Consider the following 25157-nt stretch of genomic DNA (forward strand, 5'->3'; position numbering starts at 1 on the left):
ATATGCTAGTTTACACTTTAAGGGTACCTGTTGTTGGAGTAACAAATGTCCTCATTGTAGTTACCAACTGAATTGAATCCATCAGTACTTAACAGATATGTCCTGATTTCAGTAAATCACTGACTGTTGTCTGATGGATTTGAGATATCCAGAAGTCTGACATCTTTAAGGTGCAACATTTTTACTTGTGACATGACAAACCAATTCTTGTTGTGGAATATTTAATTGTGCAATTATAGATATATGCCAGTCATGAATCAAAACATATTTTCATTAAAGCTTCAGTAATTATATCAATCTTTGTCCTTGATGTACAGTAGTGCATTAAAGTGAAGCATGCAGACAGCTGTTGTTTTTACTGATCATAGAATCAGAGAATTTAGTGCAGAAGGAGGCCATTCAGCCCATTGAGTCTGCACCAGCCCTTGGAAAGAGCACCCTACTTAAGCCCCACACCTCCACCCAATCCCCTTTTATCCCCATCTAACCTTTTTGGACACTACAGGCAATTTAACATGGCCAATCCACCTAACCTGCTTTGGACTGTGGGAGGAAACCCACAGACACACGGGGAGAACGTGCAGACTCCACACAGACAGTGGCCCAAGCCGGGAATCGAACTTGGGACCCTCAAGCTGTGAAGCAACTGTGCTAACCACTGTGCTAACGTGATGTCCAGTAATTTGGAATCATCACAAAACAGGATATCTTTGGGTGTGACTGACAGTTCTTGACCTCTCAAGCTTTGATCTCACATTTCTTTTTTTATATATACACTTTTATTAGAGTTTTTCATTTTTACAAATAAGACAGGAGAACACCAACACAATTGGTTCTAAGACTTAGTGCCTCCAGCCATACAACATGTAAGAAAATGGATAAGCTAGAAAATAGGGAGAGGATTAAGATCATGTAAACATGGCAATATAATGCACACCTTCATGTATGTAAAGCAAATTCAAAATGGTGCTGCATAACTTGTGGAAATCCTTGTAGGAGCAAGTCAGACATAGCGGAACCTACAAATTTGAAATGGGGGGTCCATACTTTCGGAATGCATCCGGTTTAGAACAGAGTATGCAAATTAGGAACGCCATTGGGATATATTCCATAATAATCCTATGACAATTCTAAATTGAGGGAAACTTATCACTAATCTTCACTGCTGCAAAGGTTAGGATATCATACGGCCTGTTTCATTAATGTCAATGATTCACCCAGAATTAGGAATATAGGATCAAATTCTAAGGCCGTGGCAAATATCTTTTCAAGCTCTTAGTGCAACAGCCCACTGGGATTGAATTTTGAAACAGGACCACAGTGTTTGTAGTCACTCTCGCCTACCTGGAACTTGAGGGGCATCAAGAATGTGGAGGATCAAATCTGTGTCTCAAGCCTGGTGTAATATTTTGAACTGAATCTCCTTCGTTCTATTACAGACTGAGAAATCACATCTGGGTTGCTCTGAAATTCTATTGGCATATTCCCATATATTACTCCAGGTCTCCTCATTGACTGCAAGGTCTCTTTCCCAAGACCGCAGTGTTTTCAGTTATACTCACAACACGTTCTAGAACACAAAGTAAAACCTTGCTAATTAACTGCTTAGGTTCCAAAGAAATCAGGAATTTTTCCACCAAGAAGACTGAAATGTCAAGATGTATAGTTGTCATATTAAGAATAAAGACTAAGTTGCAAATATTTAAAGGATGTCTTGGGATGTCACATTGTTGGCATAGCTGCTCAAAAGATGACAGGGAAGCACCACTTAACAGGTCTCCCAGCCTACAAGTGCCTCAATCTCTCCAGATATCAAATCGATGGTCCAGGGCAAAACGGTAGCACAGCGGTTAGCAATGCTGCTTCACAGCGCCAGGGTCCCAGGTTAGATGGGAGTCCATACGTTCTCACTGTGTCTGCATGGGTTTCCTCCCACAAGTCCCCAACGGCATGCTGTTAGGTGAATTGGACATTTTGAATTCTCCTTCTGCGTACCCGAACAGGCGCCGGAGTGTGGCGACTAGGGGATTTTCACAGTAACTTCATTGCAGTGTTAATGTAAGCCTACATGTGACAATAATAAGATTATTACTACTACTACTACAACAACAAGACGACCTGGTGGGCAATCCGGATTGCCCTGAATGGGAGAGAGCGCAGAAGTTAATTTAGATCTTCCTTCCAGCTGATAGCCCATTTCTGCACTCTAGGAGTATTGATAATTATAGGATTGTCACACTTGGCAGACCAAGCCTCGAAATCCCCAAAAAACAACAGAGCTTGGAAGGTGTATACACACTGGTCTGCTTCAATGTCGAGCCAAATGAAGCAGTCGTCCTTTCTGACCCAACCCTTATAAACCTAAGATTGAAGGCTAATTGATACATTTTAAATCTTCAGCACCCTAACCCCTCTCCACTTTGGACTGGAAACTGCAGTATGGCTAGTTTTAAACAAGGTTTTTTTCTTGTTCCATGTTGAAGGAACTAAGTATCCCATTAATTTCCTTTAGGACCTTAGCAGAAAGTAAGTTTGACAGCATCTGTAAATAATACAGTAACCTAGGCAACTCATTTGTCTTAAATCAACCCTATCCTGCCTAACCACAAAATCAGTAAGGATGGAGCAGGTCACACCTAATGGAATAGATGTAATTAACAGGATTAAATTTTATCCATACAAATGTTTAAAGGAGGTGGTAACCACTAAACCCAGGCAAGTGAACCCCGAAGTGGGCTAATTAATGGAAAATTAGGGTGAAAAAAGGTATGGGGGGGGGGGGGGGGGGGGGGGGGGGGGAAGAAGAGGAAAGAGATATCTACTCTGAGCCCACCCAATGGAATAGCCTCAGACTTCGTAAAATAATTTTGGAGGCCAAGAAAAGGCCATCCACCATCAATAATAGCAGTAACAGAAACATCCAGCTTAGACACAAACGGCAACACGTCATCCACGTATAGCGTGATCTTATGCTGCTACTCTCCATTATGCAACCAAGGCCCTGTCAAATTGTCTCAGCCAGGGGCTTAATGGCAATTATAAACAATAACGGGGATAACAGGCATCCCTGTCTAGTTTCCCGTTGGAGACAAACATTGTCAGACCAATGACCATTGGTAGGTACGGCCACCATAGGACATTTATAAAGCACCTGTATCCACTTAACATACTTACCTCCCAACCCAAACCTCTGCAGTGCATAAAATAAAAGTGCATCTCCACATCATAAAATAAGTAATTCCCCTCTAGTGGGTCAAAGGTTTTCTCTGCATCGCAGGAAATCACCAACTCATCCAAAGCAGTTTTTGAAAGACCCAAATAACATTCAATAATCTCTTAACATTAAAACGGTTGGAATTTGTGTATGAACTCAGTCCCATCACCCTCCAGGCACCACGCTAACACTTTGGACAATGACTTCAAGGCTGAAATTCTCTGGTTGCCTGCAGTTTTTCCTGGCAGTGTGGGGTGGCTTCAATAGGAATTCCTATTGACAGTGGAGGGAGCAGAGAATCCAGTCTCCAGTGAACGGCACGCCGCCTCCTGCTGCTGAGAAACACGTGGATGGGTGGCCTCAGACTCCCACCCCAAATCTACACTCATGAGCAAAATTGGCACATGGGATGCACACTCTTCAAGATTCTCACCTGACTTCAGAATTAAGGAGATATTCCCCTCCCGGAGGATCTGCATTGGCAGACCTGCTTCAAATGGGTGACTATCCATGCTAATCAGAGGATCTAGTAGCAAGTCTTTAAATTCCTTATAAAAAAACTCACATCCAAAACCATCCGGCCATGGGGCCTTAGCAGATTGACCATAAGCTACAGGAGCAGAATTAGGCCGTTTGGTCCATCCAGTCTGTTCAGTCATTCGATCATGGCTGGTAAGTTCGTCATGCCCATTCTCCTGCCTTCTACCCATAACCACTGCTCCCCTTATTAATGAAGAACACCGGATTTGAGTTTAAGGTGCTGTTACCTACAGGGCTACAGACAAGAGTTGGAAGGTGGAATTAGACAGACTAGTTGTTTCTTATAACACAAGAACAAGGAGCAGGAGGAAGCAATTTAGCCACTGGAGGTTGCTCCACCATTCAACATGATCATGGCTGATCAGATCATGGCCTCAACCCCCACTGATCCTATATACTCCATAACCCTTCAAACCAACCATTACCAATTAAAAAATCTGTCTAACTCCTCCTTAAATTTACTCACTGTCCCAGTATCTGCTGCTTGCCGGAACTCCCTAGTGTATCGAAAGATCGGGATGCCATTTTTAAATGCCCTCCCGATCTCCCAGGGCCCCGAAGCAAACCCCAACCCCTCCCCCAATCCAAAACGCACTATGGAGGGATTCCGCCCTCCCCTAACACCTACACAGGGCACCCCCAGGCGAAGCATGTGCAGAAAATGCCAGTTTTCACCTGATGTGGAGATGCCGGCGTTGGACTGGGCTGAGCACAGTAAGAAGTCTTACAACACCAGGTTAAAGTCCAACAGGTTTATTTCAAACACTAGCTTTCAGAGCACCGCTCCTTCACCCAAGGCTCCTTCACCCATTTACCTGAGGAAGGGGCAGTGCTCAGAAAGCTAGTGTTTGAAACAACCCTGTTGGACTTTAACCTGGTGTTGTAAGACTTCTTTTAGTTTTCACCTTGGTAGCTAAGCTGGCACCCAGGTGGACATGCCAGGGTGCCAGTGCCAGGGCACCATCCTGCCTCAAAAGCATGCAGCTGTCGCTGCCGCCGATCCCTTGAGACACCCCCACGAGTGCCATTCCGTCTGGTCCACATTTGTGGAGACTAGTACCAAATGGCACACGCCTCAGCTCTCCGAAGTGAAGGGGTTAAATCCCAAAACCTCAGGTACCTCAGGAATCTGCACGTTAGAGTGAGACTAGCTGTCTCGCTCGAATATGCAGATTTGCAAAAAAGTGATCCCGCCCGCAATGGGATTTACATTTCAACTGGATCTCGCAAGGCGTTGCCAGCCAGGTAGATCTTGGGAGTGGAGTCTCCCGGCATCTAACGGCCATGCTGCACGATCTGCTTTTCGGGTGCAACGGGGCCATTGGATCGCACTGCAAAACTCCATCAGATCACTCAGCCAAGCCAAGGCACTCGGTGGTACCGAAGACCTCCACCCGAAAAGAACCCGCCTCCATGCTATCACTGAGGCAGAGGCAAGGACGTCCACCTTCATCCCTTCTATAGCACTAGTGAGTCTGATGCATCAAAAATAGCCACCAATGGGCATTGCTCCAGCTGAATACCCCCCCTCCTGACTCCTCTCTCTCTGTAGAAAATCCTGTGAGTCCGTGGGGTCCTGTCCGCCCAAATAAGGGAGTATACCATTTTATTGAAGCTACAAAAGAAAGATTTGGGGAGAAAGCCTGGGAGACATGGAATAAAAACAAGAACCTCGGGAGGATGTTTATTTTCACAGTCTGCACCCTGCTCACTAAATCAACTCGGGGCATTCATACGCACACTCCAAGATATATATTTCGGCTCAACCCATCCAAAAACTGCATCAATGGCAAGCTTGCCTATGGAGGCTCTCGCTTATTCAGCTCTCGATAAAAGGCCTCAAGCACAGCATTAACCTCCCGTGGCATAAACCAACCTACCACAGGACTCCCTTATCTGCACGATCTCCCGAGAGACACCGTGCCACCTCAGCTGGTGCTCCAAAAATGACTGGTCTTCTCGCTATATTCATAAAATGTCCCTTGAGCGTCTAGGTTCACCGCCTTGCCCGTTAAAAGCAGCTCAAATTCTATCTGCAGTTTCTTCCTATTTACCAACAACTCTGATGTCAGGGAAGTCTAGCACTGGCAATCCACCTCAGGGATGGAATCCACCAGCCTCTGCCTCTCCACCCTTCGAGATTTATCCTTATGCGCCGTTTAGGAGATTATCTCTCCCCTCATGAGTGTCTTCAGAGCTTTCCACAGTGTGGAAAGAGAGAGAGACCACCTCGATCGTATTGAACTCAAATGAACTCCCCAATGGTGGAGGATATACACTCACAGAATCCCTTGTCCGCCAGCAACGCTATGTCCAATCTCCAAGGGCGATGTTGAGAGCGACAAGGTTCCAACATCAGGTTCACAAAATGCAGAGAATGATCCAAGATAACGATAGTTGTGTACTCTGCCCCTTTCACCCCAGGAAAAAGACCTACCTGCCACAAAGAAATGAATCTGGGGGTAGACCCAATGATGGGCAATAAAAAAAGAAAGCCCCCTATCTATCAGGTGCACAAATCCCCATGGTTCTGAAACCCCCGCCCACCCCCCATCTGCTCCATAAAGTAATTTCCTTCCCCCCCCCCGCCGCAGAATTAGTTGATGTGCATCCAGATTCGGGATAGATGCCAGCACTTTATTGATAAGCGCCATATCATCCCAATTTGGTACATCACGTTAACCAGAACCACGTGAGTACCCGCCAACGGCCCATTGATGATCATGTACCTGCCGCCCGAGACCACCAATATTTCAGCAGCTGAAAAGGACGCACTCTTGTTGATCAACACTGCAGCCCCCCCCCCCCCCGAGCCCTACCATCGAAACCAGAATTATTTTATTCTTTAAAAAATAAATTTTGAGTACCCAATTCATTTTTTTCCCCAATTAAGGGGCAATTTAGCGTGGCTAATCCACCTACCCTGCACATCTTTGGGTTGTGGGGGCGAGACCCACGCAGACTCCACACAGTCACTCAGAGCTGGGATTGAATATGCAAACTCCATACAGACAGTCACCCAGAGCTGGGATTGAACCTGGGATCTCGAAGCCGTGAGGCAGTAATGATTAACCATGCTGCCCCCGAAACCAGAATGATATACCTGTTCCACCCAGCCCTTCTGCAAACTTGTTTGGTCCTTGATCCGCAAATGGGTCTCCTGTAAAACACTACATCAGCTTTCATACTTCTCAGGTACTTAAACACTAGTGACCTTTTTAAACTGGGTCTTTAACCCCCTTACATTCCAAGCTATCAACCAGTCAGGGGGACTCCTATCCGACCCCGAGTCAGCCATTCCCACCATGTGGGGTAATCCAGCAACATCTCAACAAGTGTCAATGTCAGACCCATCCAAGATGGCCACCAGACCCCTCACAAGATCAGTACAAAGATGAATCAGTCACCGTCAGCAATCTACCCATCCATCCCACCCCTCCTTCCCGCAACAAAGCTATGCCGACTTTCTCCTTTTTATGGAAAGACAAAATAATTTCCTCTTAATAGGATTATGTATTTCCTCGTATTTCCAGGGATAAATTTTAATATAGCTACCGCCATTCAAGAGAAAATATAAATTCAAGAGAAAATATAGGATAAGATATTCACACCACGTTGGGGCATGCACCAAAACATATCTCCCCCATTTCCAATTGTGCCAGTGCCACCATAGAAAAAATATAACGTCTTTTCTCAGAAAAGAGAGCTGCCTGTGCCATTGAAGGATCCAGTTAACAATTCTTTAACCCCAAAATGAAAAAAACAAAAAAAATTGGTGACATTCCAAGGGGACATTGCTCAGTGCATGTGTGTACTTGTATGGCTACCCCTATGACCATTCCTTCATTGTACTCATGAGACATAGATAAGCCAGAATGAGAATGGATGCCAACTGCAACTCCTGCAATTTGAACACATCCATGAAGACCTAAACCACTCACCCACCTCCCGGCAGTGGTGGTACTCATATTTATCACGATTCAAGTAAGGAGACTTTCAAGCATAGATTACCATTATAAAGTGCAGATAAGAACAAAAGATGAATATTTATCACGCAGTCCTGCTACCATACCACCTACACAACATACCCCTTAACTAGAAGGAGCACACTGAAGGGTGCCTGCCATTCAAAATAAATCAAAATCACTGAAGTTCTTAACATAGTGTTCGGCTGGTTACATAGCCCTCTTTACATGATAAACAACAACACATGATTCGACAAGAAGCATTATAACAAGGATAGAGTCAAGATTTTACAATGCGCTGCAGAATGGTACTCCAAGTTGTTACCTTCCATGATGTTCACATCGGCCAAGGCCTTAGCCGGATTGTCAAGTATCTTTATGGGGTTATTGGAAACCACCCTCAGTGTCACAGGGTAACGGAGGGCATAATTCACAGCCTTGAGTCACTTTCTCACTTCATCGACAACCCCTGCTGCATCACCGCCAGCAGTCATGGAAGAAAAAGAGGGCCGCGCCCACTCGCCCAGAGGGGCCCGTTGGGCCTTGCCCAGAGGGCACCGCCGGGCCTGGCCCCCTCGCCCAGAGGGCACCACCGGGCCTAGTCCAGAGAGGCCCACCAGGCCTAGTCCAGAGACGCCCACCAGGCCTTGCCCCCTCCAACATCCTCTGGCGATCTCAGAAGTAATGAAAATGGATAATTATGCGCTGGAGACGTCGATTGTCTCTAGACCTCAAAAGACAGGATACAATATGTTCTTTCTAACTTAAAATGCCCAGCTTTTGCATCCAGCTTAAGAAAATCTGGCAGTCAGCTCTGAAAGAATTTAATAATGGAGTTTACCCTCCGCTCCTGGCAAACGCCGACCCGGACATTTTGCTTCCAGCCTCAGTTCTCTAGATCCTCCAATATTTCTGACATAGATTAAAAAGGTGGTTTTCCAGGGTTTGGAGGCAGGCTTCAGCTGAAGAAGTTGCATTTTCAACAATCAGGATTTTCACATCCATTTTACCGAGTCTCTTATTATTATTCTCCAGCTTGGTCGAATATTCTGTGCCAACAAGCCGAGTTTATCAATGGCATTAATGTCTGCAGTCATCATCTGCAATACCTTCAAAAGAGCCGGATCAAGTCAGCTCGAGGATTGAGGAGTCAGCTTCACCCCAGTTGCAGCCGACTGCACCCTTTTCTCAATGATTATGTGAGGATTCCTTGGTACTTTTTGACACCACTTAGCCAGAATTAATCTTGGGACAGACTCTGGAGTATTCAACCCCGGATTAGATAATCTGTGCCACACAAACAGGATAATGAGAGGATTAAAGGATGATTTGCGTCACAGCCCATGAACAGCCCATGAAACACGGCTATTCCCATGCCTGCATCACATGATTCTCTCTTCCCCCCCCTCCGATCTCATTTCTAACAACTTGATTAAATTACTGTCTTGATCAAATAGAATGGCAGAATAGGTTTATGGGGTTGAATGACCTACTCCTATATGTGATCACACCAGGTTAATAATTCCTTATGTGTCTAGGTTGTTTTTGTAACTTAATTTTGGAGTATGATACTAACCTTGTCTTGGAACACAAACTTTATGTCTTCATTAGCTTCAGCCAACTGGCAATATAGTCCTTTCATCTTGAACTTGAAAAACAAAATTAAATATTAAAATTTGCTGCGATAATGTCTAATTTCATGATTCAGATGTTTTAGGAATAAAACTTTTAGGTTGGGGATTGAGGTTTCAAATGGAAGATAGTGGAAGCACATGGTTTGGCATGCTGGCGTACAATAATTGCAATTCTGAGGATGGACTGAGTTTATTTAACAAGGTCAGAGTTGGAATTGGGGAAACACTGAACAATGGGTGCTTATTTTCTTGGTGGAGATGAGATGTCTAATGGTTGTTTTCAAATGGGGTTTAAATTATTCAAATGGTTTTCTAGATCAAAGGGATGTGTTGGAAAGTAAAGTTAATTAGTTTAACTCTCTAACTGGGACATCCCAGGGGTGCCATGTTGTGAAGGGAATAGGTTGTGGAAAGGTACACATTGTTTGGGGTTTTGTCTGTATGATTTCTCACAGAACCATGCAGTGTCAGTTGGAGCCTGTGTGCAGCTCTGAGAAGCAGAGAGAAACCAAGGGTTTTAGGCCAGACCAAAAGGGCTATCAAAAATCAATGGTGCTGTCTGATTTTGGAGATGGGGTATTGACAATTCTGAGATGGTTAAAGAAGAATGGAGGTGCTAGTGGAAGAACCCCAAGAAATATCATAATTCAGAGAACAGAAGGAACCAAAAAAAATTCACAGTGAATTCCTGAAAGCTGTGGCATATCTTAGTTTGGTCCCAGGAGAAGCGAATAAACCCTCTCAAGATCCTGGAAAGTATAGAGGAACACTGGGATAAAACGAGGAACTCTGGGATGAAACAAAAGTAGAGCAGGGAATTATTCTTTGAGCCCGAAAATCACAATGGGTAAGTATTTCTGAAATATAGTGTTAGGTTTGTAGTAGTTGCTTGATTTAATTCTTGCACAGTAAAGGTTTTTGGTTAAAATGTGAAATCTTGTGGGGCAACTTTGAATTTCTTCATAAAAGTTGCTGGTCTCCTTCCGGATTATAACAAACGATGTACTTTCCTTGCAAACAGAACATGAAATTTCACATTTTTTATTGAACGTTTGAAAATCATGCTCTTGTGGCAGTTCTGGGATACAGTCTACTCCTAATTTAAAGTTAAATTCATATTACCCGATCATTAAATTTTGAGCACTGAATTCCCAGAATGGTATTAACATTGCTTAATTCAAAATATTGGATAATTAAAATGTTTTAGCACAAAAACAAGTTCAACTTATCAGAAGTAGACTATACACATTGAAGGTTTGAGACAATTGTACGCATACAAATATAAAAACAAAAACACATGCTTTTGTAACCTGACCTGGAGTCATGGGGACCCTATCACATGCTACTTGGAGCAGGCTATGCGGAAAGATTCACCAGTAAAGTAGTTAGTTTGCTTGTTATTTATCCAGCTTAATGCAAAGTCCAGCCAGTACCAGTTCAGACTGGCCTTCAGCCTATAATCTCACCAACCTCTTCATTTTGTAGTGTCCTTTTCACATGAGGAATTCAGGGCTATCTTCCTGCTGTAAGGAGAGTAAGATTTAGTAGCCTAGGCATTAAGTGGGTTCTCCATCCTGTTAAGAAGCTATTAAGCATACAATTGGGACATGGGCCTGAACCTTTGGCTTGTCGGGCAAGCTTGGTCAGCAGATGCGGAAGTGGATGTGAAATCTGATCTGCCCTCCATCAAGTTCTTTAGTGAGTTCACATTGGTGGCCAGCGAGAAACATGCGCTGACAGAGGCTCAGCGTTGCTGAGATAGTGCCGAGACAGGTCAGGGTGTGGACTTGTGGTTTCACACAACTTCCCGAAGGCTAACAACTGCTGTGGAGATGCTTCAGGGAGCAACATTGTTGAAAGGATATTTGCTTGCAAGACAATGTCCCAAACTATCTAGAATGAAACAACAAACAACTGACGGCAATATGCCTTAATCATCAAACTTCAAACATATTCAGGCCTTTTATCTTGCCTTAGATCGAGAATAGTGCAAAAATGTGAATGCGGCTGATTGGAAAGTATAAAAGTGCACTGGCTACTCTGTCGACTGGGGCTTTAATAGGAATATCAATTGTTGACTCTTGCATGGGCCCACCAACCGTAATATGGCTTGTCATCCCCATGTTGGGGGTCGCTTGATTTCACACTTGTTCAGGTTGGGCGGATGTCTGACCCTGCAACATAAAATTCTGGTCATGTTTACGATAGTCTGGGGCAGCATGGTAGCGCAGTGGGTTAGCCCTGCTGCCTCACGGCGCCGAGTTCCAGGTTCGATCCCGACTCTGGGTCACTGTCCGTGTGGAGTTTGCACATTCTCCCTGTGTTTGCGTGGGTTTTGTCCCCACAACCCAAAAGATGTGCAGGCTAGGTGGATTGGCCACGCTAAATTGCCCCTTAATTGGAAAAAACAATGAATTGGGTACTCTAAATTTATATTCAAAAAATATATAGAAAAAAGATTACGATAGGCAAGTTTCAGGTATCTGGGTACTCAGGTGGCATTGGGATGGGAGCAATGACACAAGTTGAATCTGGTTCGGTTGGTGGGGCAAATGAAGGGCATATTTAAAGGGTGGGATGTGCTTCTGTTGTCATTGGCGGGGCAGGTGCAGCCCATAAAGATGACTGTGCTCCCGAGAATTTTGTTTGCATTCTAGAACCTCTTGATTTTTATCCTCAGGGCCTTTTTCAAGAAGGTTAACTCGTTGATATTGGGATTTGTGTGGGTGGGAAAGGCCCCTTGGGTAAAGAAGGCTCTGTTAGAGCAGGGGCAGGGGGGCTGGTTGGCCTTGCCAAATTTGATGAATTATTATTGGATGGCAAATATGGTAAGGAATCACAAGTTCGTTCCGGGGGAACTGGATGGGGGTTTTCAGCATTGGCGGTGGGCGGGAATGGAGTGGTTTGGAGATTTGTTCATGGAGGGTAGCTTCTCAAGTTTGGAAGGACTGATGGGAGGAGTACGAGTTGCCCAGTGGAAATGGGTTTTGATATTTACAGATGCGGAACTACGTGAGGAAGCAGGTGCCATCATTTCCTGATCTGCCACCCCTGGGGTTGCAGGACAAGGTGCTGTTGAGAATAGGGGTTGGAGAGGGTAGGGTGTCAGAGATATATAAAGAATTGATGGACTGGGAGGGTGCCGATAGGAATAGTTAAGCAAAAGTGGGAGGAGGCGGTGGGGGAGAGTTGGAGGCCGGGTTATGGAGAAAGCTTTGAGGAGGGTGAATGGGTCCTCTTCATGCGCCAAGTTGAATCTCATTCAATTTAAAGGTAGTCCATAGGGTGCATATGACGGTGGAATGAATAGATTCTGAGGGGGTGGAGGATAGGTTTGGGCAGTGTGCGGGCGGGGCGGGGATGGGTGCCTGCAACCATGGTCACATGTTTTGGGCCTGCCCCAAGTTGCAGGGATTTTGGCAGGGGTTCACTGGTGTGATATTGGAGGTATTGGGGGTGAAGGTGGTTCCGAGTCAGCAATGTTTGGAGTGACGGAAGACTTGGGAGTCCAGGGGGTGAAAGAGGCTGATGGCTGATGTCCTGGCCTTTGCCTCTCTGGTAGCCCGGAGACGGATCCTGTTGGGGTGGAGGGACATGGAGCCTCCGAAGCCAGGGGTATGGGTGAACAACCTCGCAGATTTCCTAAGGTTGGAAAAAAAATGTAATTTGCCTTAAAGGAGGGGGTGGGGGGACCCGGAGATGGAAACCGTTCATTGGCTTCTTCCAGGACAGTTAAGTCAGCAGGGAGGAGGGGTAGGGTTAACAAGAAAAAGTGGAGGCAGAGAGAGCAAGGGGAGGTATGGTAGGGAGGGCGGGTTGCGGTTGTTGGCTATTTATTGAGTTATGCGGTGTTCTCCCGTTGGTTATTTTTTTAAATCTTGGTTGTGGTTTTATTTGATGTTTATTTCTAGGTGCCTTAATAAACATATATATTTTTTTAAATGTCTACAGTACTCATGGCTTCTATAACATATGTGCTTAAAAGAGCAAGGAGTAATGACCACAACAAAAGTAAACTACATTAATTATATTCCTTCGCACATCCAGCCTCCTACAAAGAAAAAGATGTAGGGTACAGCTTTGGATTCACTCTCGTTCTATTCCACATGGAACACCGATATTCTCACCTTTGATCAGAGCTCAGCCCAAGACCACCATCACACTCACATCATGAAAAGGCTCAGATAGTGACCAAGAGATGCAAAAGAAGACAAGAAATAGGAGCCGGAGTAGATTATGTGACCCACTGAGCCTGCTCAACCATTCAATGCGATTGTGGCTGATCTTAGGTTTCAACTCTGCTATCTCACCATATCCCTTGATTCGGAGTGATCAAACCTCCGCCTATCCAGCCTTAAATGTATTCAGCGATGGAGAATCCACAACCTCCCCCCCGGGTAGAGAATGCCAAGACTTTTGAGTAAAGTAATTTTTCTTCACCTCAGTCCTAAAGGATCAGCCCCTTATCTGGAGTCTACGCCCCCACATGTTTTAGGTACAGCCCCAAAGAAACAATCTCACCCTATATACCTGATCAAGGCCTTTCAGAACCTTGCATGTTTCAAACTGATCACCTCTCATTCTTCTAAGTTTCAGGGAATATGTCATTGTTCAACTTCACACCATAGGATAGCCCTCTCATCCCAGGGATCAATTTGGTGAACCGTCACTGTACTGCTTCCAATGCAAGTATATCCTTCTTTAAATATGGAGACCAAAACTGCACACAGTATTCCACATGTGATCTCACTAAAGCCCCGTACAATTGTAGCAAAACCTCTTTATTCCTGTCCCCTTCGTACTTACTTTTCTACCTCCAGCTAAGTGACATTGAAACCAATTATTGTAGCCCCACTGCCATGGTAACTAAGAGCAAGCAACATAATATATAAAATCTGGTATCTTTCTGGTTTTCAAGAAACAGTTTCAAAACACCTGTGAAATTAAGCTGCATAAACATTATGAACTCTGGAGAAGTTGAAGCATGTTTTTGAAATGAATTGCTTTGCTCAATGTGGTACAAATGAATCATCTACAAGACATTAGAGGCTCATAGTCAATTCCTGGTATATGCTGAGTAAACAGATTTCAGCCAGGCATTCTTTTCGTTACTGCTGTGCTGTAGGGTGACATGAGGAATATATATTTTTTTAAATTTAGAGCACCCAATTATTTTTTTCCAATTGAGGGCAAATTTAGTGTGGCCAATCCACCTAACCTGCACATCTTTGGGTTGTGGGGGTGAAACCCACGCAGACACAGGGAGAATGTGCAAACTCCACACAGACAGTGACCCGGGGCTGGGATCGAACCCGGATCCTCAGCGCCGTAGGCAGCAGTGCTAACCACTGCACCACCATGCCGCCCATGTAGGGTGACATGATAATGCTGGAAGCCAGTGAAGTCTGCTATGTTAAATCTACCTCCCAACTTGTACTATAGTCTCACATATTACTTGAATGATGCATATGGGGCTGCTAGCACCAGTGAAACTGTACCCAATATGAATTGCCACATTTTGGCATAAAGGACATTTAAAAAAATTTAAATTGGTGCGGAGGCACAAATATGGAGCTTCAGATCAAACATTAAAAAAGGTCAATACAGTACTGGGAATCAAAAGCAAATTACAAAAGTATAATTTTGTCCAGGGGCCTGTAGATTTCTGGCACAACAGCAACAATGCCCACATTGATTTCTATGTTTACAGGGGTAATGTCAGGGGCACAGCTGGGTCTGGTCTGAAATTTTATTTATTTATTCCTTCAAAAGTCACTCGCACATTTTTATTAGTCTTTGATTTCTGCAGGAATGCTTCCAGTTCTGATTTACTGGTCTAAAACTGGTCTCTGCAATGCAGTTTTCAGGAGTCCATTATGATTTAAAACTTATGCTGCCACTTTGCAAGTTTTAAAAAAGTTATAGAGGGGAAAATTAGCATGGCGGAAGAAATTCACTTATTCCAGTACGCACAGGCAAGAATTTCCTAACAAATTAGTGATAATGATAACAATAATGATATAAACTGGAAAAAATAAAAGAACTGAGAATATTCTAGAAATATACAGGTCAGCTTTTGTAAAGAGGAAATACCCATCCCCAGAAGTGAAAAGTGAATGTTAATTAAGCCATTTTTTCTTTACAAAAGGAGCTTTGTTATCTTTCAGTTCTTTCTTTTCTAGCAGTAATTTGTTGGAGCAGTGTCACCCTCATTCCTTGTGGACAGCACAATCGCTTCACAGCTCCAGGGTCCCAGGTTCGATTCCGGCTTGGGTCACTGTCTGTGTGGAGTCTGCACATCCTCCCCGTGTGTGTGTGGGTTTCCTTCGGGTGCTCCGGTTTCCTCCCACAGTCCAAAGATGTGCAAGTTAGGTGGATTGGACATGATAAATTTCCCTTAGTGTCCAAAATTGCCCTTAGTGTTGGGTGGGGTTACTGGGTTATGAGGATAGGGTGGAGGTGTTAACCTTGGGTAGGGTGCTCTTTCCAGGAGCCGGTGCAGACTCGATGGGCCGAATGGCCTCCTTTTGCACTGTAAATTCTATGATCAGGATGGACCCTACAGCACAAAATGCTGGTAAAGCAGCAGGAATTGCAACTGAATTAACTGTCCCATGAAGCGTGTTATTTTACAATAGAATAGAACAGTACAGCACAGAACAGGCCCTTCGGCCCTCGATGTTGTGCCGAGCAATGATCACCCTACTTAAACCCACGTAACCCGTATACCCGTAACCCGTATACCCGTAACCCAACAATCCCCCTTACACTAACCTTACACTACGGGCAATTTAGCATGGCCAATCCACCTAACCCGCACATCTTTGGACTGTGGGAGGAAACCGGAGCACCCGGAGGAAACCCACGCACACACAGGGAGGACGTGCAGACTCCACACAGACAGTGACCCAGCCGGGAATCGAACCTGGGACCCTGGAGCTGTGAAGCATTGATGCTAACCACCATGCTACCGTGAGGCCCCAATGTCAATGGTGTGGAAAAGCAAATGACAATGCTGCAGTAGCAGGTGGATGCTTTGCAATCAGAATTCAAACAAGAATCATATGCTACAGGCAAGCAAAATACAGCTGATGCTGGAAATCTGAACAACAGAAGGTGCTGGAAACACTCAAGCTCATGAGGCAGCAGACAAGTCAGTGGAAAGACAAACAGAGTCAATGTTTCAGGTTGAATGACCAAAGGTCATCAACCCAAAGCATGAACATTGTTTCACTGTTAGCCATGGCCCAATTGGTAGCACGCTTGCCCACAACTGTGGGTTCAAGCCCCACTTGAAGACTTGAGCACAGAAATCAAGGCTGACACTCCACTCCAGTATTGAAGGAATGTTGTATTACCGGGAGGTGCCATCCTTTCTGATGAGATGGTAAACCTGTCTACCCTCTCAGGTGGATGTAAAAGATCCCACGTCACTATTTCTTTTAATTTTTTTTTTTAATATTTAGAGTACCCAATTATTTTTTCCAATTAAGGGGCAATTTTAAAGTGGCCAGTCCACCTACCAGGCACATTTTTGGGTTGTGGGGGTGAAACCCACACAGACACGGGGAGAATGTGCAAACTGCACACGGACAGTGACCCAGGACCGGGATAATACGGTCCTCAACGCCGTAGGCAGCAATGCAAACCACTGTGCCAGCGTGCTGCCCTCTCCACATCATTATTTCAAAGAGAAGAGGAATTATCCCCATTATCTTCACCAATATTTATCCCCCAATCAATATCACAAAAACAGATTATCTGTGACTACATTTATAACATTACAACAGTGGCTACACTACACTGCAATAGGACTCCATTGGCTGTAAAGCGCTCAGGACATCCCATGATTTTAAAAGGGGCTATATAAATGCATATCTTTTCCCCCACTAATGCTGCCTAGCCTGCTGAGTATTTTGTGCATTTTCTATTTTTATGTATTCTACAGAATTACTGCACAATTCTTTAATATTACATGGAGAGGCAGCTAAGAGTTTACTGCCATGCCATTTGTCACTAATTAGTATACTTCATGCCGTAAGAATAATATTTGGAGGCAGCATAGGAGCCTAAAATCTCAACTGCATTTGATGCGAGAAGCAACACTGCATCTACTCATGGTATTTAGTTCTAAAAAGTGGGAATCTATAGGCATTGGGGGAGAACAAGATAGTGCTTGAATAAGATTTTTCTCTCACAGTTAAATAATAAGCCACAGTCATGTTGGGATATATTATGAAAACTAACCACTTCAGTTGAGGTACAGAGGTGCTAGTTCACAAGGTATTATGGTCTACTACAAGTCACCATTTTAACTAAAACAACTTCTGTATGATTAAAATGAACAGGAGACAGCTTCATCTCACATTTTAAGATTGGTCTATAATATTATGAGATGTTGTTATGTGAAGATAATATTAAATGGTTATCACCGAATGCCAATTTAGATTAGTGCCTAAACTCCAGTACAGTTTTTTTTTTGGTTAACTGCCAAGATAAAGAACAGAGCTAGGGCATTTACAGTCCAGTCACAGGATTGAACACAGATTAATCTCAATTACAGACCACTTTGTCAATGTACATTTACAATGAAATTATGTGGTTTTTCTATTGAGCATAACAGCAATCTAAAGGGAAACTAGGATTTTGAGTCTACAAATAGAATCATTAGATTCAAAGTAGTAAGAAGATACAGTTAAGAACATATGAAAAAGCAGCAGGAGTAGGCCATATGGCCGTCCAAGCCTGCTCCGCCATTCAATAAGATCATGGTTGATCTGATCTTGGCTTCAATTCCACTTTCAGGCATGTTCACCATACGCTTGACTTGAGCAAACTGGCCACTCGTGAGATGTAACAGTGCACTGCCAAAGTTCTTAAACACAACAGTGACAACACTTCCACGATATTGGATTAACTGTGAAGTGCTTTGGGATATCCTGAGATAGTAAAAAACACTAAACAAACACAATTTTCTTTCTTGCTTCTGTTCTGCCAATTCCATCGGTATTGCACTCATGTCCATCTAGCTCACAAAGTGGCACAAGTTCCAATTTTCATTTGATACCTGTTGTGTCCCCGGTACATAAGAGTCCAATAACTAACAAAATAATTTTCCTAAATCTAAAATTCTTCGTAATCATGAAGGTCTTGGTGTGCCAAAGTTCATGCTCATTCTAGTCTTCAGCGAGTTACATGGGGAAAGAATCTGTCACCCTAATCAAGACCTCGGAATGCATGAATAAGCCCCATAGCCCTCCTCTCCGCATCCTCCAATAATTTTATGTTTTAGAACAAAGAACAATACCACACAGGAACTGGCCCTTCGGCCCTCCAAGCCTGTACTGGTCATGATACTAACCTTGGCCAAAACCCTCAGCACCTCCTTGTGCCGTATCCCTCTATACCCATCCTAGCCATGTATTTCTTAGGATGCCTTTTGAACGCTGTTAATATATTTGCTTCCACAACTTCCTCTGGCAACACACACCACCCTGCGTAAAACTTCTTTAATGTGGTGATGAAAAGTGAACATGTCGCCAAATACAAATCAGGCTAAATATCTTTAGGGGCATACATAACATTTTATTTGCCTTCATCATTACTTGTACAAATTACAATGTGTAGTTCCAAAAATAAATTTCCTCCTTGATTCCTAATTAGTTTAGATGCAGGAATGGGATGTTCTACCCACGCAGAACAACCTCGGGTGCAGACTTTAGCCACACATCTTACATTAGGGCGTGTTGTGCACAGGGTTTATCTTGAAAGTGAAGGCCAGGGGAAGGAACATTAGAAATATATGGAGCAAAGGGGGGCATATCAACTACTGCTTCATTGGCAATCACAGGCCCACATAAACTGTTACTTTGCGACAATTATTAATCACTTTAAACAAATATGCGACCGGAATACTTTGCACATGGAAAAAAAAGAGTAGGATAGGGAAATAACATACTTACTACCGTGGTTAACTCGCCTACTTCATCCACTTTCTTTATTCTCTAAATTAAATGCTCTAAATCTAACATCATGTGCTCAATGTGATAGGAATGATGCGTATTTATAACGCACAGGAGTTGGACGAGGCGACGTTAAATGCCTCCCTTCATTTATAACCGAAACACCGGGAGCAGCCTGAGCGTCGCCATGGTCACTGAGTCAACCTAACCTGACAGCAACCGCGGGACCCGAGCGCCCGCCCTCCTGCTCACTCCCATTCGCTCATTCCGCCTGCGCGACGGGGCGGTCCGCGCTCCCAGTGGTCAGCTGCCGCTGTCATTCAGACGGGAGGAGCTTCCGACGGGCCCAACTCAGCAAGTTCGGTTGAAAGGAAGAAAGGGGGGGGTGGGGGTAAAAACAAGGCGTGTTCCCAGGGAGGGCGGGGCGAGGCGCGACAACCAAACTTAGTGCCGTTGGCTATTGGCCCGCCTCAGGCAGAGGTGGGCGGCGCCGCGCTCTCTGATAGGGTGGGGCGCCCGTCAATCAGTGAGTCGGGGTTGGTTGTCCGGGCACGTCGGCTGACGTACAGAGAGAGGGAGAGTGTTAGCTTCAGACACTAGGCAACGGGCAGAGAGAGAGAGAGAGATAGGGGGGGTGGCCCTCTTTGCTTTTTTCACCTCACCGGTAGATCGAGAGGACGCCTCGGCTGGAGGGGAGACGGACAGGACAGGACAGGAGAGGAGGAGGAGGCCCTGAAGCCGAGGTTGAGTGAGCGGCTCTCCCTCCCTAACAACCACCTCCCACTCTAAGATGAGGTAAGCGGCTCGCTTTCCAGCCCCTGCAATGGCTCTTGCCCGCAGCCAGGGGATTACTGCTTCCTGTTATTTCAGGCACGGCTTGCTGCAAGCCTGTCCACCAGTAACCCCCAACCCCTGTCCCTTTTTTTTTGGGAAAAATAAACCGTACTGTGGTAACTCACTGGGCCGCCCAGCCTTTTAAACCATCGGGAGCATGGTTTCCTGTGGCTTTCTGCTTCTGTGCGTTCAAAGTGGAGGAAAGTCAGTTACTGAGCTGGGGGGTTGACTGGTGGGGGTTGGCTTGGTTTGGTGAGGTTATTTGTTGAATGTTATTGTCGCGGTGATTCCTGCTCCTCACTCACTCACTGCCTGCTGATCCCTGGGGATTGTGGGGGTGTCTTTGCAGGGATGGAAACGTGGTTAGGATGAAGGTCTTTCCTTTCCCCTTTCCAGCTCCTCTGATCCAGGGCAGATTGTGTCCTGGTGGGTAGTTGGAAGGGGGGTGGGGGGAGAGAATATTAAGTGTAATCTGAGACAAGTGTTTTTGGACCATTTGCAAGGAAGCGGGTATCCCTTGTGTTTCTGCACCCCCCCCCCCCCCCCTTCGAATTGCTGTTAATACTAATCTTAAATTATCATAATAAATAGGATTATATTAACACTGCAGTGAAGTCACTTGATATGAAGAGTGGTTTCTGCATATTATTTGTTGCTGGACGTTTTTTATTTTGCGTGAAAATGCCAGGAGTAGTCGTCCATGCAAACCCTAACTGATTATGGTCACCTCCCTGTTCCCAGTTTATGTATTTTTTAAATCTAGCGTATTGAGCAACATTTAAGCAGAACCGTGACGATTCCAAGCTTGCTGTTTCGTTTGTGCTAATTGCAACAAAAAAAGGAGTAAACGAATGTTACACGAATAAGCAGTAAGGGATTTGTTGGTTTTATAAAGTCGTAGTGGATTCGGCGCCCGTTCGAATACTTGGCACAAAAAAAATTCACCCAGTCTGATCCTGACGCTTAATTACACAAAATCTGCGTGTAGCAACTCCTACCATGTTTTTAAAATCCTGACATTTGAGAATGGTTGACATTTGGGAAAGGTTATTTTGAGGTATTATTTGTATTCCGTGAACGCTGATATTTAGCATTGTATTGAACAGATTACAATTATGATTTATTCAGCAAAATGAGTATCCACCTTGAGATTAGGTTAGACTGTAGCAGTATGGTCATTAATCATGATGATGCAACTGACAGTATAACCTGGTGAGTTTTGCCAAATAATCAACTGTAAAATATGATTTATATCCATAAATAATATGCTGCCTGTGTGTTAATGAACTGGGAAGCATGTGTAAAATGTATTTGGTAAAGGCAATGATTTGAGTTAGCAATGAGTATTGTGATCAGATTGTTTGCCTGATAACTGATGTATGCATACATATTTAGATTAACTTGCTATATCTTCCAACCCTTTCATTAAATTGCAAGAAGCTTCATGATATTGTAAAAACATTCTTGTGCAAACTGAATTTTGACAGATGGGCTTCAGATTGAGTTTTAACATGCAGTCACAAATGTTGAAGAGCATGCAAATCAAAATTCTAAGTGATTATTCTAAATGCACTAGAGATTTTAATATGAACTTGCAATTTTAAGATCTTTAATTTCTTAGCATGTTCAAAACAACTTTTGATGCTTACAATGTCAAAGTCCTTGTATATCAACGAGGTGCAATTTTGCCAGTAGTGAGAAAATCTGTTGAATGCCAGATATTATCATTGTTTTTGGAACAGTTATGTATCACAAAGCTCAATATCATATTTTGCTGTCTTTATCAACCCAACTGGAAGCAGGGTGGTAATAAACTGCAGCATGTTAACATTGTATTCTCCAGTATTTACTACTCTTGAAACCTCCTTGTGCTCCATGGCTTTGAGAATCTGTTGGAGACTGCTGTACAATTCTGTTAATGTAAACTTAAACCATAAGGCTTGAGGAAGCATAGGGTGCTGTTGTTTCTTACTCACTTTGAAGTGCCTGGATTGTACTTGCCATTTTATGAGACTATGACTAAAACTAGGCAACGTATCCCTGTGTAGGAGCAAATCAGTCTAGACAGAAAGTACGGTTTTAAAAATCCTCTTGTGTAGAATGGGTTTATAGTTTTGGTACACAGTCTACAGGACCCATCTTTTTGCAAGTTGTCAAATAATTTTCCCTCAACTATTTCTAATGATTGAAGCTGAATGTTTGGGCCGTATATTTTCCGTAACAAATGAGACTAAATTGAGAAGCAAACCAACTTAAATTTGTGAACAGGAATACTGCGTAAAATGAATTCACAATTCATAGCCTTGCTTAGTAAAGAATTCAGTATTCCTTATAAAGGTATAATATGTGGCAATGAATGAACCATTTAATCATGGTTACTGCTGTGCACAGAAGTCATATCAAGTGCTTGAATTCATTTACAATTTGAGAGCTCACAAAAGAATGTGAAAGATCTTTGTCAGCCTGTAGAGCTACCCTGGTTGGCTATGATGGGGAAGGGGTTATGTCAACTTTTTTCCACTTCTTGTAAAAATATTAAAGGACCTGAATACTCAACTCGACAAGAGCATTCTTACGGCGCAGTGCAAAATGTCCAGTTTGCTGATACGTGTAATCATCCTACGGCCAAATTTTGATGGAACAGCTACTGAAATAATGTAAAGATTTGCTGATTACTGATTCAGTTCACGACTTGGATATGGTCAACGCTTTTTTTGAAATAAAGCTTGGGGCATGTAGGAGAAAGTAAAATTTGGAGGAATTGATAGGCAAGCTGGGTCGAGGTTCAGAAAACTGATAAAATAATAAAGGAACGGAAAACATCAAATAAGGGTAACTGATTGGTGTTGGCTGTAGGAAGCACTTGGAAAGTGCCAGACAAATTCTGTGAATCTGGTAAAGAGCAACAAAGTAATGGATGACAAACGTAATGGAGGGGGACAAACTGAATGAGTAGAAAGTTACCTCCCGGAGTATAAATAGTTTGTTGGAGGAGACTGAGGAGGGATGATTTAAACACAGAGAATTAGTTAAAGCAAAAATTGAGATGACTTAACGCAATTGGAGCACAGAATGCCTGGGAATATGTTGAAGAAATGCAGACAAAGACAGGGAACAGGAATTGACCTTTGAAATGAAAAAGGAAGAAGATATGGATTGATTGTTGTTTGGACCATGAAATCGTCGAGGGGGGAAAAAAGCATGCAGACACTGGGATAACGTACAGACTCCGCACAGTGACCCGAGCGGGACTCCAACCCAGGTCCCTGTGAAGCAATAGTGCTAACCGCTATGCTACCGTGCTGTTATTGACACACATGGTTTAAGCAAGCCCTTGATCTCGGAGTGTGTTGTTTAGGCACTAACCCAGCAGGTGTAAGTAACCTGTTTTAGCCTATGGGGTTATCCTGTAAGAGAATAGAAAATTGTTTAGCCTGTGCTGAAGAGAAACATGGAAATGACTGCCTCACTTGTCACCTCGCAAATATTTCTGCAAAGATCTCTTCATGATCTGTACATTTCTTTCTGCAGTACCAGTCGATGCTGGGTATTATTGGTGGTATTGGAGTATATTTCACTTAATTTTTACTCCAATATTTCAAACTTTTCTGAGGTAAACTGGACCATTATCTGACGCTAACACCCCAAGCAACCTGTGAATTGCAAACCCAATTTCTCAAATGCAATAAAAGGAAATTTGATTCGATTGTTTCTCATCCTGAGGCATACTTCATAACTTTTTGCCACCTTAATTGTCCCTGTTCTTTCTAATCTATCCAGTTCTTACTGCTTCCAGCTGTGCATAAGCCACTGGCCTAGCCTTGCAAAATGTCAGCTGTACATTGTCCTTTATCTTTACTTTGGCCTTGTGTCTAATTTTATCATTCTGTTTGCCTTGCTCAAATACCATTTTGTGTCAGACTTATTATAACTCTTTTCGGTTTAAAGTATTTTTTAAACCAGTTCCTTACCACTATTGAGACTTTGTTCCCTCTGCCTATTACACTTAATATAGGGTGCATCATTGTTTTCCATTCCTGAACATTAATTTAACCAACACTGGAATACTGTTATTAGAATGACCAGTTTCACACCACATGTGCGTAAGGGAATTTGAGGCTTGTACTTTCCTTCAGAGGTAAGAGACATGCTCCAATTGTTTAAATGATGAAAGTAAGTTGTGAATCTTTTGACTTTCATTTCTGCTGTGGGTGTTGGAATTATATCTTCAATGCTTTCATCCTCATCTTCCATGTCTTGTTTTTCTTGCACTCTTTACATCTCTTGATCTTCCTACTTGATAGCATTTTTTGTTCCCTTATATTGTGTGGATTTCCAGATGGCGGAAATAGTTTGAGATTTACCACAATCTCAATCTGGTGCATGGCTGCGACCTGGAGCTTCCTCTACTTCTGCATCTCTTCACTATCTGACTGACTTTCCCACAAGCATAGCACTTTGGATGGAAGTGGAGACATTTAAATGGTTGGTGACCATCATAACAATGGAAGCATCTAAATTCCTGACTCGGCGACAGGACATTTGGCAGCTATGGCCTGAAATCTGGCAGACACACCCCCCCCCCCCCCCCCCCCCCCCCTCCTCCTCCTCCTCATGAAAATAACTCCCTGGCAATTTGTAACTCTAGCGTTCTGTCATTTCCATGGCTATAGCCTCTTCACAGGCCTCCTTCCACATCAGGTTATTATTGACTTTCGTCAAGAGCTTGGCCTCAAATTTATTGTTCATTTTACTAATGTGTCTCTAAAGTTGATTTCTATAAGTTTGTGCCAAGTGACTAGAGAATTGTTTTAGTTCAAGAATGTAACCTTCAGCAGCCTCACTTGGCAACTGCTTCCTTTCATGGAATGAATCTGGCAATGTGCTCTCATTCTTAGTTGTGCCATAATGAGTCTGTAATCTCACTAATTTTAGATTGGTCCATAGTGAGGGAGGTTACTAGAGTTAGAATTCCCCCATTATCCCCAAATATAGCTTGAGTCACATT

General features: G+C 43.6%; 2 protein-coding genes across 7 annotated transcripts in view; one reads left to right on the forward strand and one right to left on the reverse strand.

Annotated features, from left to right (window-relative positions):
* Positions 1 to 19544, reverse strand: part of cryzl1 (crystallin, zeta (quinone reductase)-like 1) — a 93901-nt gene extending 74357 nt beyond the window's left edge. For 2 of the 4 annotated variants that reach the window (XM_038801589.1, XM_038801592.1), the window contains exons 1-2: positions 19312 to 19544; positions 9296 to 9367 (exon numbers count right to left, since the gene is read on the reverse strand). In XM_038801589.1, coding sequence (XP_038657517.1) covers positions 9296 to 9361 — 66 coding nt within the window. In that variant the 5' untranslated portion in view covers positions 9362 to 9367; positions 19312 to 19544. Of the gene's footprint in view, positions 1 to 9295; positions 9368 to 10823; positions 10877 to 19311 lie in introns of all 4 variants that reach the window. The other 2 variants (XM_038801591.1, XM_038801590.1) reach the window with 2 other exon arrangements.
* Positions 19545 to 19871: 327 nt separating this feature from the next.
* The window catches only part of itsn1 (intersectin 1 (SH3 domain protein)), a 204789-nt gene continuing 199503 nt past the window's right edge, over positions 19872 to 25157 (forward strand). The window contains exon 1 of one of the 3 annotated variants that reach the window (XM_038801596.1): positions 19872 to 20110. The gene's annotated coding sequence lies outside the window, so the exon portion shown is untranslated. The remainder of the gene's footprint in view (positions 20111 to 25157) is intronic. The other 2 variants (XM_038801593.1, XM_038801594.1) reach the window with 2 other exon arrangements.

Source organism: Scyliorhinus canicula, chromosome 7 (assembly GCF_902713615.1).
Source record: "Scyliorhinus canicula chromosome 7, sScyCan1.1, whole genome shotgun sequence".
Lineage (NCBI taxonomy): Eukaryota > Metazoa > Chordata > Chondrichthyes > Carcharhiniformes > Scyliorhinidae > Scyliorhinus > Scyliorhinus canicula.